At 34.8% G+C, this 14525-nt stretch overlaps 1 protein-coding gene across 1 annotated transcript; it reads left to right on the top strand.

Moving 5' to 3' along the window:
• The first annotated feature begins 724 nt into the window (after window positions 1–724).
• On the top strand, window positions 725–9921 carry LOC115621459. Its single transcript, XM_030515116.1, has 4 exons — window positions 725–1027; window positions 2999–3088; window positions 7955–8126; window positions 9057–9921. Exons 1-4 carry the CDS (start codon window positions 725–727, stop codon window positions 9401–9403), a joined length of 912 nt encoding a protein of 303 aa, XP_030370976.1. The 3' UTR covers window positions 9404–9921.
• The last annotated feature ends 4604 nt before the right edge of the window (window positions 9922–14525 follow it).

Here is a 14525-nt window from a genome sequence, read left to right as displayed (position 1 = left end):
CTACGCATTTGAAAGGCAAATCTGGCGTGTGTGGAGTTGGGTCGTTACGTTCAGAATAAATTCAATTGGGGCGTTGAAATGAACGTAGCTCAAAAAAAAAAAAAAATATATATATATATAAAAGCCAAAAAAATAAATGAAATATGAACTTTTATGAATTTAATTACAGCCGTAGGTTTTATAGTGAGGACCGTTTTTTTTTAAGAGGAGGAAAAAATATTTAATGGCAATTAAATGAAATTTAAAATTGATGTAAATAAGTACATTCCAGAAAACGCCTAAAAGTTAACCCAAACAAAGATCAATCATTAATCGGAATAAAAGTTTGGGTTAATTAAAAATAATCAAACAGTTCAACCATGATTTCTTTGGTTTCTAATAAGGAATAGAATTTAAAAAGATCTTAAATAAATGCTTCGCCACCACAGAAGTTCAGTTGTTAAATGGCTAGAAATACTAATTAGGTTGATTGAGTCGTGAACTCATATATCAAATCCAACTAAAATGTTGAAATTTAAGTGTGTGATATCCACCTGCGCTCCCACGCTCATTAAGCGAATAGTGAATTAATAACTAAATCCACTATAACAAAAGGAATTAAATACTTCCGCCTATTGAGAAACATTTATACTAACATGCTTAAGATTGAATGAAAGAAACGCCATTCGCTAAATCAATTTAATTTATTGTTTTCTGTTTTTCAATAATTTAAAGAGTCTTCAAAATGTTGCAGCTGTGCACTATTTATGGCGGCGCCAATGGCACTTTGGGTCTAAATTTGAGTCGCGCGCCTTGGGACCCTTATCCGTGGGTCAGCGGCGTGCAAGAAGGCTCAAATGCACAACAGAGTGGTGTCTGCCTGGGAGATACGTTACTCGAGCTTAACGGTTTCGATGTGTTGGGGTTGCGAATTAGCGAGCTGGCCACCCGATTGCGGGACCACTGGCAGAGCGGCGCTAACTGCGTAACAATGATGATGTGGCGCCAACAGCCGAGCCTGGGAGCCGCTGAAACGGAGCATGCGATGGTAAGTGAGGGGCAGTCTTCGGTCATACTTGAGTGCTCTTGCGTGTGTGTGGTTTAAGGTTAATAGTACGTTGGCGCACAGCCCTGAAGTACTTACACTGATAAAAAAAAAACCTACGTAAATTTAAATATTTACACGTTGATTTAAATATTTGAACCATCAATTTTCACCGTAGTGTGTTTTAGTAAAAATAAAGTGTGCACACTTCAATTTAAAGTTTAATGTTAAAATATTAAATTTAAAGTGTGACCATATTAAATCACGTGGGATTGATTCACGCCAAAGGTTTATTTATAATTATAAAAAAATATTATAATTATAAAATACTTTTCCCGCTTTTTTGTCTACTATACTGTATTTAACTCTTTTCAATAATGGCACTTTTATATTTTGTATAGAATCATTTTTAGCAGAAAGTAATTTCAAAATTCTTTTGTTATTATTAAATTAATTATTTTGACTTTTTTATGCCTTTTATATTGTTTGGATCAATATTAATACTAAAAGCGGAGAAAGGCCGATAAGATACACTTACTTGACATGTTCCTAACGATCACAAATGTTAAGGGGTTACACTTTGTATTTATACCAGACAACCGCTGAAAACCGATTTGAGGATTCTGCTTGTCTCTTTTTTTACATTTAAAATATTTCGATTTAACTATTCAAAATATTAAAATATTTCTAGTATGTTTAAATCGACTTAGGTTTCTGTGTACCTAAAAATAAAGTTGAGAAAAATATTATATTTAGTATGGAATATAGTAAATTTAACTATTTGTTATTTGAAGTGCGCGTATATTAAAATTAAATATGGTCAAACATTAAATTTAATATTACACACTTAAATGAGAAAGATTTACACTTTGTGTAGAATGTTATTCATATTTAAATTAATAATTGCATATGTTTTTAGTTAAATTTACGATGTTTATATTTGCTTTAAATATAAAATAGTAGTAGAACATTTAATTGAATATGAAAATATTCATATATGCTACGCAACTTGTTTTTGAGTGTACATACTTGTACAGGCATGCTTTGATATCGGTACGAGCACTTGGAATGTTTTCTGAAACTTTATTTAAGCGAAAAAAAAAAATAAAGACATTGTCGCAGACCATGCGTGCGACAACATGTTGACTATGTAACGTTTCGATCTAAGTATGTATAAGCTGCATGCAATTTTATAATTCCCCGCCAGATAGCAGATTTGTTGGGATAATTAGACTGCAACTAATTGACTTTATGTTGCATGTTGCAACACACACTTGTAGTACTAAGCTGAACTACTTATATATTCAGGTGGAAATTATAAAATAGTTATGTCTTATTTATACGTACTTGCATTAGACTCAATGCAACATTTCCGATTCATTATTATCACTCAACTGAGAGTTGAGAGGTATAGGACTGAACAGAAGTGCAACTCCTATACTTTAAGCCGCTTTAACTAACAAAGCCCTCATGGTATACTCGTATCAATATCAATTAGCATTGAAAGCAATTCACCTCGTGCCAATTCAGTCAGACTCACAACTCAGGGATTCTATCTGTTAACTTCGCCGGCTGCCTATTTATTTAATTAATGCTCTTAGGACAATAACAATGACACACACAAATGCATATCTACACACACATGAACGTGCGTGTCTTTGCATACAGTTCTGCATACATGCATTATTTCGATAATTAAATGCACATTCTATGCATAAATCAAAGCTTAGATCAAATACGTACATATGTACTATATGGGTTGCTGCATAGATTGTTTTAAAGCAGGACTTAAAAGAATGTGAGGTAACATATTTTCAGAGCATTATTAGCTAGCAATTAGCTTGAAAGCACCGGATTGGTGACGTCTCTACGTCAATCAACTTCAATATAAATTTCAAGCAACTAAAGTTTGGCCTTCTTGTTTTATTATGCAGCTAGAAAGTAATGGATTTTGTCTTCACTCTTCTATTCCAGCAGCACGAAATTAATCAGCAATCGTTGCAAAAGTTTGCCACATGCCTGCAACATATTGCCCAATTACTGGAGTGTCCTGTCTGCCTAGAGGTAAGTAGCACCATGTCGCCATATACCAGTATGGCTATTGTTGTGTTTCTCACATGTGTGTTGCATATCGATGAGTCTGTGTAGTTCGCGTAGTTTTGTTCTTCATTATCTAGTTGAACTGAACTTGCAAACTTAGTTGTTAGTTGCTGGATGTTTGCCTTTATCTGCAGCTAGCATGCGTTGATTTTGTTGCTGTAAGTTTCTAGCTAATCTACGTACTCGTGTGTTCTACTCGTAGTATATGGTCTGTTTCCATTTAAGAAACTTTTTGAAAAGTAGAACGGATGCCATTCCGGTCTCCAACTGCAAAGAATGTCGATTGTTTCAAATGTATTCAGAACATTCCTATTGCAATTATGCATTGAGTGAAAATGGAACACTTTTAAAATGAAGAATTAAGAAGCATACCTTTGGGGCTCTCTTTTTGGTTTCCTTGACTATAGCTGACTTTAAGAAACTTTCTGTAAATATTATTTAAAAATTAATTTTTAGCTACTAAATTGACTTTTTTTAAACGAATGAGAGAAATAAAAAGAAATTCTTTATAAAATTTAGTAACCACAAGCAGGGCTATAGAACTAGATTTTGTTAAATTCAAAAAAAAATATATATATATCCTTGACTTTGGCAGCGCTATTCCTAAAAAAATGTTTGTATTTACGAATGTCCACTATTTCATGTACGCACTGTATTTATGATGTTTGCAATATAAGCCTGTAGGTTAATGCGCTTCACGTGCTCCAATTAGTGTTTAAAAAACACTTTTGTTTGCAGAAACTGCAAATATTGGACCTGTGTCATAGAAACATCCGTTCTTGATAAGTTAGCAATCACCATATCGTTAGTTTGTGCCTAGACCACGCTTGCCACGTTGCCGGTGCATTCATTTTTTGTGTACATTTTTTATAAACATCGTTCTCTGTTCAGTTTTTGCGATTAAAAAAAGTTCAACGTACATACTCAATTTCAGTGTGCTTTTGAGGGGCGTGGTGAAGCCCTGATAGGCTCACACCCATCATAGATTACCTTTGTATTGGCAGTGCTTATGCGAGTACATACGAGCGATATGTGTACATGCGTGCCCAAGTGTGTTTCCATACCCTACACTTAAGTGACAGGGTACATTGATCCGTCAGTAACATTAATTCTTAAGCATGTTTTATTATGGTAGAACAAAATATACCATATAAAACAGTAGTAGAAGTATGCTTATATGTATAATTTCGTTTTAAAACTTTTTCAACAAGTTTAGTAATTTTTAACTCTACAATATGTTTGTTCATCCAAGCTGAAAAGATTTTTTTTTAATAACAAACTGATTTTTAAAACCACTTTTCTATGAAAATCTGTTCATACATATTTGAAAATTGTACATCCAACGGTGTTTAAAATAAAAAATAAAATGTTTAAAAGCCCTAATGCTGAGCTTGTAGTTATTGATAGAAATAACGAAACAAATATTGCAGAGGTAAAGTGCAGTTCATAGCCTTGGGTTCATTTTTTTTTGTTAAAAAAAGAGAATGAAGGGTGAATGGGTTCGGTGCAGCCAAAAAAAAAAAAATAAATAAAAAAACAACAACCCATTTTTCCGTTTTTGTGATTGATAAATGTTTGCCAAAGCATGTTGTTTGATTAGTTTTGCGATGCTTTGTGTGCATGATTGATGAGTGCACTTAAAAGTCAAATACTGACAATTAAATCTATAAAATAAAAATTCATATGCAATTGCTTTTGGTTTGCGAACGCAGATCAAATTTCATTTGGATAAATTTAAAGCAAAGACCAGTGGCTTTTGCTTCTATTTATTAAACTGGTAATATTTATTCATATATTTTATTGAAGTATGAAAAAATTAGTCAGATTAAATGGTTCTCTTTTAATAAACGTGTGGATACTTCGCTTGAATCCGAATGTAGACCACTTCACCACCCATTTAATTGTAATCAGCATTCATGGTATGGACAATATATCCTTCAGCACCTTTAAACGATAAGCACCTACAGCTTAAAACTGACCAACTGCTTCTAATCTGCAGCTCGACTCATGCTTCACTGAATAATTTGTTTATCAACCAGGAATCAGTTGGTGCTAGGTTGAAGCTAGCCTGTGTCTTTTGCTTCCCGTACGTGTGGGTTAGCCTGTGGCACATTGCTGGCCAGGACTTCATATTCGCAATTATTATTACAGCACGAATAGGGCATTATTCTTGAGCTTGTGTCTGCATATGTACGTCCATTTATGTACGCAAACACACAAGTCCATTAAGTTATTAAGGGATTTCGTCTTTCTAAATTTAAAATACAATGCAGTACGTCGCTTCTCGTTAACTCCTAGATCCTTAGAAGCTTTGAGGCGATATTTACATATGCGCCATGGAAGTGCTTCATTAAATGCAGTCAACGGCAGAGCGTTAACATACATACCCGTACATATATAAGTAGAACATTTTTCTCTTTTTTGCAATAAGTTTTAATATGCTTTAATATGTTTGAAGTAGCTTGGCGTTGGAAATGAAATCTAGGACAGGATGTGGAATGCCTGGCGACATCTTTTTATTACAAATTGAATGAAAGTTGTGCTTCCTTGAGGCAACATATCAATTGGATTACTCATTCAAATTTACAAAATTTTGTAAAGAATGATTTGTATATGTGCCTCTCGATTTTCTTTAAGAATTAGGTAGTTGGGGGCTGCTCCTAGCGTAAGGTAAGAACGTGGAAAGTGAGTCCTAAGTCGAGTCCTATGCTCACACCAATCATCCCACATAATCGTGCACATACTCGTTTATGGTTGATAAGAACTTGGCATAATGCCTTATTATTGTTATTAAATGTTGTTTGTTAAATTATGTTTGAATGTTAGGATTGACTTAGAAGCGGCAGAAATCAATGTTTGAGGTTTTATATCAGGGATCGAAAAAGTATGTATCTAAATTAATGTTATCCATTGTGAGATAATTTTAATTTGGTTTAAATTCTTAACTTCAAAATGTTGATTTTTGTGCGCCTAACAGAAACAAAAGCGAAGCAAGCTAATCAGCTGATATAGTATATACATACATATACTTAAAATAATGAATGTACATATTTATTTATTCAATTTATAAAAATCCTGAATATGAAACATCTAATCAAAATACATAATGTATGTAAGTAGTCGCCCGTATGTATGTGAACATATTCATTTACTTATATGTAGTTTTTAATATAGATTTAATAATATTAGGTATGTATTTAAATTTTACGAAAAGAGTTTAATTGAATAACAGCGTCGTTTTGCCTCTTCTCGAACGCCGCTCCTAACTTCTGGCTCTTCACTCCTAATTTCCTTGTCTTGCATTCCCCGTTTTGACTTCTTAATTCTCGCTCGTTCGTCTTCAGCTAACTCTAGGTGGGTGGTGAGTTTGGTGGGCTAATGGGACGGCGTTGCCAGACCTATTCCCCCCCTGTATGTTAAAAGCAAAGATGGCGATAAATGAACAAATTATTGACCACAAAAACAACGCTCCCTCAAGCAACATGCAGAATTTGTATGAAGCAGCATATTTTAAAGAGCTTTTGGGGAATGCACTTATTGTTTGTGGCTTGAAAGCTTTGTACCCGAAAGGAAGAATGATAGACTAGATATAGTACATACTTATAATTAGTATGACGAGAAGTCTCAGTATAATGACGTACGTCTGGCCCTCTATTTTAAATCCTCTATCTCCTTCACACCATATACCACAGAACTGTTCTGCTTTTAAGCCACAAACATACATGTTTATATAAATAAAACTCTTAATGGTTTTTGCTCACATAAGAAAAATCTCCAAATGTATGTATACATAGTTGAAGATATTGTTTATGCACAAATGAAGAAATTAAAATGAATGTTTAACAAAATACGTACTTTTAAACATTTTATATCTGAGAAGTCAAGAAGCAATTGCATTTGCTTGACCCAAATCAAATAAAATCATGACTGTTTGCTTTCAGCTGGAAATTGATTGCAAATAAATCGCTTTATATTTGTGGTACTTCGATTGCAATTGATCAGAATAAAAGGCAAAGGAAAATGATTCAAATATTATATTTTTTTCTGTTTTTCATGCTCAGCTTCATTTGTGTTTACAACACATAGGAAAACGAAAACTGAGCTTCTCTCTGGCTATGTCTCTGTCTGTGTATTTGTTACTTTTTAAACACTGAGGCAGCTTCTACTTGGTTTCTTGTGGGTAAGGCAACTTGAAATGGGCAAGAGATATTTGCAATTTTTGCTGCACATAAAATACAATTTTCGTATTTTAAATCTGCTTGCACTATTATCAATTTGATTGCAATTTCAATGAATAATTTGTATTTCAAATCGATACAAAAACTAGACGATGCAACATCTCCGTCAATGCATTTGCCCTTCTCAAGCACAATAAGCATAATATGCTGCTGGAGTGTGTCATGTATAGTAAGCCTTTCCAAATGATTTTCAGTGAATAGTTGTTTGTAAATAATTAAATTTCGGCACGATAAGATGGAGAATTCAATATTACAAAATAAAGTTATTTACAGCATGGAAAGCGTAAATTTAAGTGCTTAAGCAACCATTTGCCAATACGATTACAAACCATTTATAAGTTGGAATATTTTCTAATATTGATAGATATTGATCGTTGTAACAAAAGACAATCCTATTTGTAGTCATAATTCGACCAGCATGTGAGATAAAAATTTATTTTGTCGTTTTTATATATATCTTAACAAGCAGGTGAAGTTAAAACTAGCATTTAACAAGGAATTTTAATTATTTAACCATCTAATAATTATATACTATCTTTATGTTTCGTTTTTATTACCGCTTTTCATCGTCACTATTTTTGGCGAAAATAAGGTCGTTAAGCCCCCTGGTTGGCAGTGTTGTAACGGACACGTACTTTGCAACAATTGCCGCAGCCGCTCGATTAAGTGTCCTGTGTGTCGTGTGCCCTTGGGACCGCGGGGACGTTGCCTCCTCTCCGATAAATTATTTACATTGCTGGCAGAGAATTTCCCGTGCGATAGAGGTAAGATTTATTTATGTTTTGTTTTAATTATAAAGTTGTAAGCATGTTTAAAGCAAAGCTGCACATAAATTTGTAAACGAGTATATAGTATACACAGTATGTATATACATACATATATGTATGAACATAATTGTTCTGAATAATGCCGCAGCTTTGTGAAAAACAATAACAAGAAAGGACTATAAAACTCGTATTTGGCTAAGTGCGTCTCAATTAGCAGTGTCATTAGTGTATGTATAATATAAAAAAAGGACGGCTTTGAAGCTGGTGGCTTCAAATGAACAAAACGTTCTGTTGCGACACGTCAATTACTTTGTGTAAAAGTTTTAAGCCTCAAACGACAACAGCACGCAGCATCTTGCCTAAAAATGAACAAGTGTCAATGTTTCACTTAAATCTCTGCTGTAAGCAAAAATGATTAAAGCAAAAAAAAAAAAAAAGGAAAAACAACCACAAAAAAAGAAAAACCGGAGCGCTTCAATTTCAGGCCACCGACTGCTGTTGATGCTGTTGTTTTCCATTTTGTTCCTGTTTTTCTTTTTATGGCGTAATTATGTAACATAAATTACTAAAGTTTTCACGCTTTATGCTGCTGCTCGCCTTTTGCGCTGGCTGCTGACATTTTATTACATATTGTTGTTGTCATAGCTTACCAGCACTAAACTTTTCCCCCTCCCCCTCCCCACCCACGCCCCCACTGCCATTTTCAATCTGTGCATTTTCATAACAGCCCAAGAGTGCTTCAAACTTACGCAGAAGATTAAGTTAACTATACACTGTAGTAGGAAGCAAGCATTCGAGCATTAACAAGTGGTGACCACTCGTAATAGCCTTCAAATATTTATTGAGACTTTCAACTATGTCCATAAAATACAAGTACCTCCTCTATAGAATGTATCAACTAAAACCGTCTACAACATTTCTTTGCAGTGAAAAGTCAGAGCAACAGTGAGAAGAAACTAAAACCTGATACCACATACTATCATCAACCGAAACTGGCGCACAGCTTATTAAAGTTAGGCAGGCAAAGTCTGCAAATCCGGGAGCAGTGCCATAAAATTAAGAACGAGGAGGCAACTCGAGCTGCTGAGTCCTTGGACGTCAATCAAGTTCAGCAGGAACAGCAGGACAGCACGCGACTACCAACAACAGATAAGCAAAATAATGTCAACATCAGCAGAAAGGAGCAGCTGAAAGGCAATAGTAGTGGATTGGAGCAGTGCACCATAAAGTGCAACAGCAGTAGGAAAGTTGTCTGTGAACCGTTAACTTCATAGGCAACAGATAGCTACGTACGTACGTACTATGTACATACATACTATACATATACACAGGAGGTGCAGAAGGTGCAAGAGAGCAGTGATAAAGAATCAACAATATACTCGTTAAGCCAAAGTGAAAGTTAAGCAAGAAAAGTTGGACGATTACAGGCTAAGATCAAGATGAATTGCACTGCGCTGAGGTTCAAAACGTAAATAATGGCGTCCAACAGCAAGGCGGAGGCCAACAGAAATGCCGAAATTGTCACTGCCCGACTGGGAAATCAGACAGGAATAGCAGTCACAGGAACTACGTGAAACTTTTGAAAGCAGCTAACAAATTGTCAAATACGATGCATCGGAATACAAACGAATGAAATCAGAAGCAGCAACAAAATAACTTCACGGATTCCACACAACAACAACCAAAGATATAGTTACAGTGGACTGTTTCATCTGCAGACGGCATAGGGCCGGTTACAAGTCTATCAGAAGAGCCTCAACAGTACTAGAAATGATTGTATCAGTCTACAACTAAATACATACTACAAGTATATAAATAAATACAATATACCTTTACAAATATTTGTAAAATTCAAGAAAATTAAAATTGGGCTTAGACTGGTTCACAGTTTTTGGAAAGAGGTAGTTTAGCAGCGTAGCACGGCCGGAGATTTCTTTAGCAGTAGCATGTACAAATTATTATTGATACAAATTATTATGAAATTCGATTTCTATTTAAGCAAATTTATTTTATTTTGTAATAAGTTTGGTAAGAAGGGGAATGCTAATGGACATAGTTTGGCCATTAAGTTCAGATAGCACTTTGTAAGTTGTCTTCAGAATGTATTCCCCACCTATTGCAGCTAAAGGTATACCCATTCGCATGGATTGATCTACAAGTATATCCGTATTTATAAAGGTATACAAATTTGTGTTCGTTTCTATTGAATAAATAGTTTCTAAAAAGCATTATCGTCCTCCTAAACTATACGAACTGGCTGTGCGCAGAAGTTTTGAAAGACAAAATTATTTCCGGCATCCTCGATAGGAATAATAGCGACGTTACGAATTTTTTTGGAATCAATGTTTGTATTATACTCAAGAATAGTGGCCTGGCGCCAACCAGTCTGGGCCGCCAAGGTCTAGCTACATAAGTAATACTCTACAAGTAGATACCCATGATGATATACAAGTAGATATGACAGCGGAATTACTGGATTTATTACGGAAGGGGGGCTTATAGGTAGCGCTTACTGTTTCCCAAATGGGACAATGGTGTGTTTATAAATTGATCATAATTTAAAGTTTATGGTTTTTGTGATTAGCAGTAGTCAAATAAATCAATTGAACCGACTGGGGGCTACTAACTAGTGATAGACTTGTCTTATTGAATCTGATAGTTAGACAATTACTGCCTTGTTGTTGCCATTATATTCAATAACTTTCAACAAACACTCTACATACAAGTATGATCTAAAGACAAATACTCTCAGAACTCAGAACTTAATTATATCCAAAAATAAACTACCTTTTACCCCAAAGAGCCTAATGAACTGTCTGACTTACTGCACTTACTACTCACATTATTTTACATATTTGAAATCAAAAAGTTTCTGAGATCTGCAGTCACTTTATTCAAATAAATAACAAAAATTATTTTGAACATTGAACGGGTACTCCATAAACAATTGGTAAGCTTGTAACGCACTGAAGGAATTAATAGATTCATACTGTAAGTATACGATCAGCATGACCAGATATTTGAATGTGAGTAAAAGCGTATACACTTAATTCTGTTTTTTCTTCTTCTTTTTTTACTCGATTTGATTTAACACGGTTTGAAAATTAAAAATGTTATACAAGGCGCGTTCCAAAGTAAACAGCACTTTTTGAATCTAGCGCCCCTGGTGGCGCTATCTATATGTCGACTGGTGCGTTAGAATCTGCTATCTTTATCGATTGTCCAGTGAGAATTTCATGACATTTCATCGATTGGAAGTGAAGTTATTGCGTTTTAAGTGTCAGTATGTTTGTGTTATCGGTCGGAAAATGAGCTTCAAACAAAGAGCCAAAAGTAAATTTTTTTTTTTCAAATTGGTGAAACTTTTATCGAAACGTTTCAATTGATGGAACAAGTTTATGGCGATGATTGCCTATCCCGAAGCAGAGTGCACAAGTGGTTTCAACGTTTTCAAAGTGGTCGTGAGGACATAAAAGACGATCAGCATGTGGGCCAATCAAAATTCGTGATCACCGAAAATTCTATCGAAATCATCAAAAATCAGCCGAAATCACCATTGAAATTGATGGAAATGGAAATGAACATCTGCAAAACATCGATTTATTGCATTTTGACCGAACATTTGGGCTTACGAAAGGTGTGTGCACGGTTTGTTCCGCACAAATTGACTGACGACCAAAAATTGCTCAGAATCCAACATTCAATCGACGCTTGTGACCGATTATTTGACCAAAAATCACATTTTAACCATTAACCACTCGCCGTATTCACCTGATATGGCACCGTGCGACTTCTACCTTTTCGGAAAAATGCATTTGCCCATGAAAGGAAAGCGTTATGCAGACGTAGAGGCCATTCAAAAGGCTTGCACCGGCATACTGGCGGCCATACCGGCCAACGAGCAAAACACTCGTTCGACATGCTTTTGGATCGCGCAAAAAGCTGTATTGAAGCAGAAGGAGACTTTTTTGAATAAAATAAATTGAATTTGCCGAAAAAACCATTTGTTGTTATTTTTTAATGTCGTGTTTACGTTGGTACACACCTTGTATATGCTTACATGCCTTTATTCCATATAGCACGATTCATTTTGCATATGATCAATGTATTTTTTTAAAAGGTTTTATTTACACGACTTTTTTAGAAACCAATCTACCGTGTAAAAACAGAATTAGGTGTATTAGTTTAGTGTCAAAGTATGCCGCCCCCACAAGTTGAATACATATATATTTGATATATAGTAGTCATATCTCTTTTTGTCCGTACGTCTTTATGAATGGAAGGACGTTATAAAGTACACGAACTAGAATAAACAAGATTCCCCAATCTCTGAACAAGACAAGTTTGGGGTTTTCGGAGTTTTACCTTCACGATACAAGTGATTATAAATTACAATTGTAGTTCTTGAAGTTTTGTCCTCTCTAACAATGAAACACTATTAGTGCTTATTTGAAGGAAGTTTGATCAATTGTACTGCACACGATATAAACATAATGCTGCAACAAATGTGTGCGACAAACCTATGTAGCTGACATGTTATTATTATACCCTGTACCCAAAGGGTACAAGGGTATATTAGTTTTGTGCGAGTGCACATGGAACACACAGAAGGAGGCTTGGTAGACCCCACAAAGTATATATATTCTTGATCCGTCTGTCTGTCCGTCTGTCTGCCTGTATGAACGCAAGGATCTCCGGAAGTATAAGAGCTAGAATAACCAAACTTGGTATATAGATTCTCCTGAGACTGAGAAAGGACGAGTTTGTTCATTTTTTCTGATCCACCCCCCCACTCCCCCCTATTAACGATTTTCTATAACTCCCGTAATTCTTGGAATTTTGAACTAAAATTTGGTAGCCACATTAGATTAGTGATTATATATCCGTATACTAAGTTTCATTATGATAGAATGATCGGAAAGAAAGTTATAGCCATAAACCCGGCCCAATGCACACATACATACATATGTGTAAGTACACAAACACGCATAAGGCACGATTCTGATGTAAATGTATGTATGCATACATGGAATATTTTATATTTAATTTATTTAATTAATTTAATTTAATTAAATTAATTAATTAATTTAATAAATTTAATTTCTTTTTTGTGGGGTGGTACAGTGGTACAGGGTATTTAAGAGTTGAGCCTGCTCGACTTTAGCATTCCTTTCTTGTTTGAATGTATTTTTATTAAATTTTTTTTTTTTTTTGAGGTACAGGTATAGAACATATATAACCTAATTCTGTTTTTACACGGTAAATCGGTTCCAGAAACAACCGTGTAAAAAAAGACATTGCTCATACGCATAAATACTGGATTGGATCCTTATCTCTGAAGAAATATACATATATGCAATTTTTAATTTTCAAACCGTCTTACAAGTATATCAAAATCGTGTAAAAAAATACCGTGTAAAAACAGAATTAGGTGTAATAGAAAACGGTCTTTTAATAATTAGCTCCAATTTATTTACTATACCCAATATCAAGTTATAAAAATTGTTAATGTACATTTTTTAATACTTTCTGGTTCATTTTAAATAATTGTTTTCCAAAAAGTAAACGTATCTGGTTTTATTTCGCTTTAGTCACGCAATGGTAAATGAAGTTTTCACACTACATACATTTTATTTTTGTGACGACTGTATTTTCCACGCAATAAAGTTTTTCACGATCTACGTTCCTCTATCCTGGACGCGTTGATTTAGGAAGACTTAAAACCTTGATAGCCTCGGAACTCAAATAGTGATTCAAACATATGTACATACAAGTTGCTAAAGCCATACACATCGATGTGCCGCGTCACAAACTTGCATGTCAAATACAAAATACAAAATACGAAATACCTCCTTTTGTAGAGGGGATAAGGCTGGCACAAAAAGAGCAAAACCGGAATTTAATTTTGGCTGCAATTTTGAAACACAACGGCATAAAAAGCCTTCTCTTTTTGCAATATATTCACGTTGTCGCCTGCATTTGCTTTGATGGCTGAGTTGAAGCCTGATGGACGACATTGCGTGTGAGGAATAACTCTGCACGAAAAGTAGTTAAAATAAATTAAAAATTCTGCATACGACAGCTTCTCATGGACTCTGTACGGACCGGGATCTATGTGTCTTTGTATGTACACATGCATATGTGTGTATGTGTGTGTATGTGTATGTATACAAATAATGTGACGTTGATGAGTGGGAACGCCTACTCGCCACATTTGTTAAATTAAAAATACAGCTAGTACTCTTTCGACCAGAGCCAAATGGAACTAATTTATTGGCGAGCTTGTGCAGTCTTTGTCAGAATTACGGATAAAATTATTGCAGCATAAAAAAGGCAGAGTTCTAACGATCATTTCAATTTTCAATCTGGCGGCAGGTGTAATTAAAAAATTGTCCC

Source organism: Scaptodrosophila lebanonensis, unplaced genomic scaffold (genome assembly GCF_003285725.1).
Source record: "Scaptodrosophila lebanonensis strain 11010-0011.00,11010-0021.00 unplaced genomic scaffold, SlebRS2 tig00000024-arrow-pilon, whole genome shotgun sequence".
Classification (NCBI taxonomy): domain Eukaryota; kingdom Metazoa; phylum Arthropoda; class Insecta; order Diptera; family Drosophilidae; genus Scaptodrosophila; species Scaptodrosophila lebanonensis.
Note: the sequence above shows the minus strand (reverse complement) of the source record. Positions and strands in the feature narration are given on the sequence as shown.

Bases quoted from the DNA above. Each gene is read 5' to 3' on its own strand.
- LOC115621459 (XM_030515116.1), top strand. From the start codon at position 725: ATGTTGCAGCTGTGCACTATTTATGGCGGCGCCAATGGCACTTTGGGT. The intron at 3,089-7,954 runs GTAAGTAGCACC...GGCGAAAATAAG, and splicing joins AGTGTCCTGTCTGCCTAGAG to GTCGTTAAGCCCCCTGGTTG. The intron at 8,127-9,056 runs GTAAGATTTATT...ATTTCTTTGCAG, and splicing joins GAATTTCCCGTGCGATAGAG to TGAAAAGTCAGAGCAACAGT.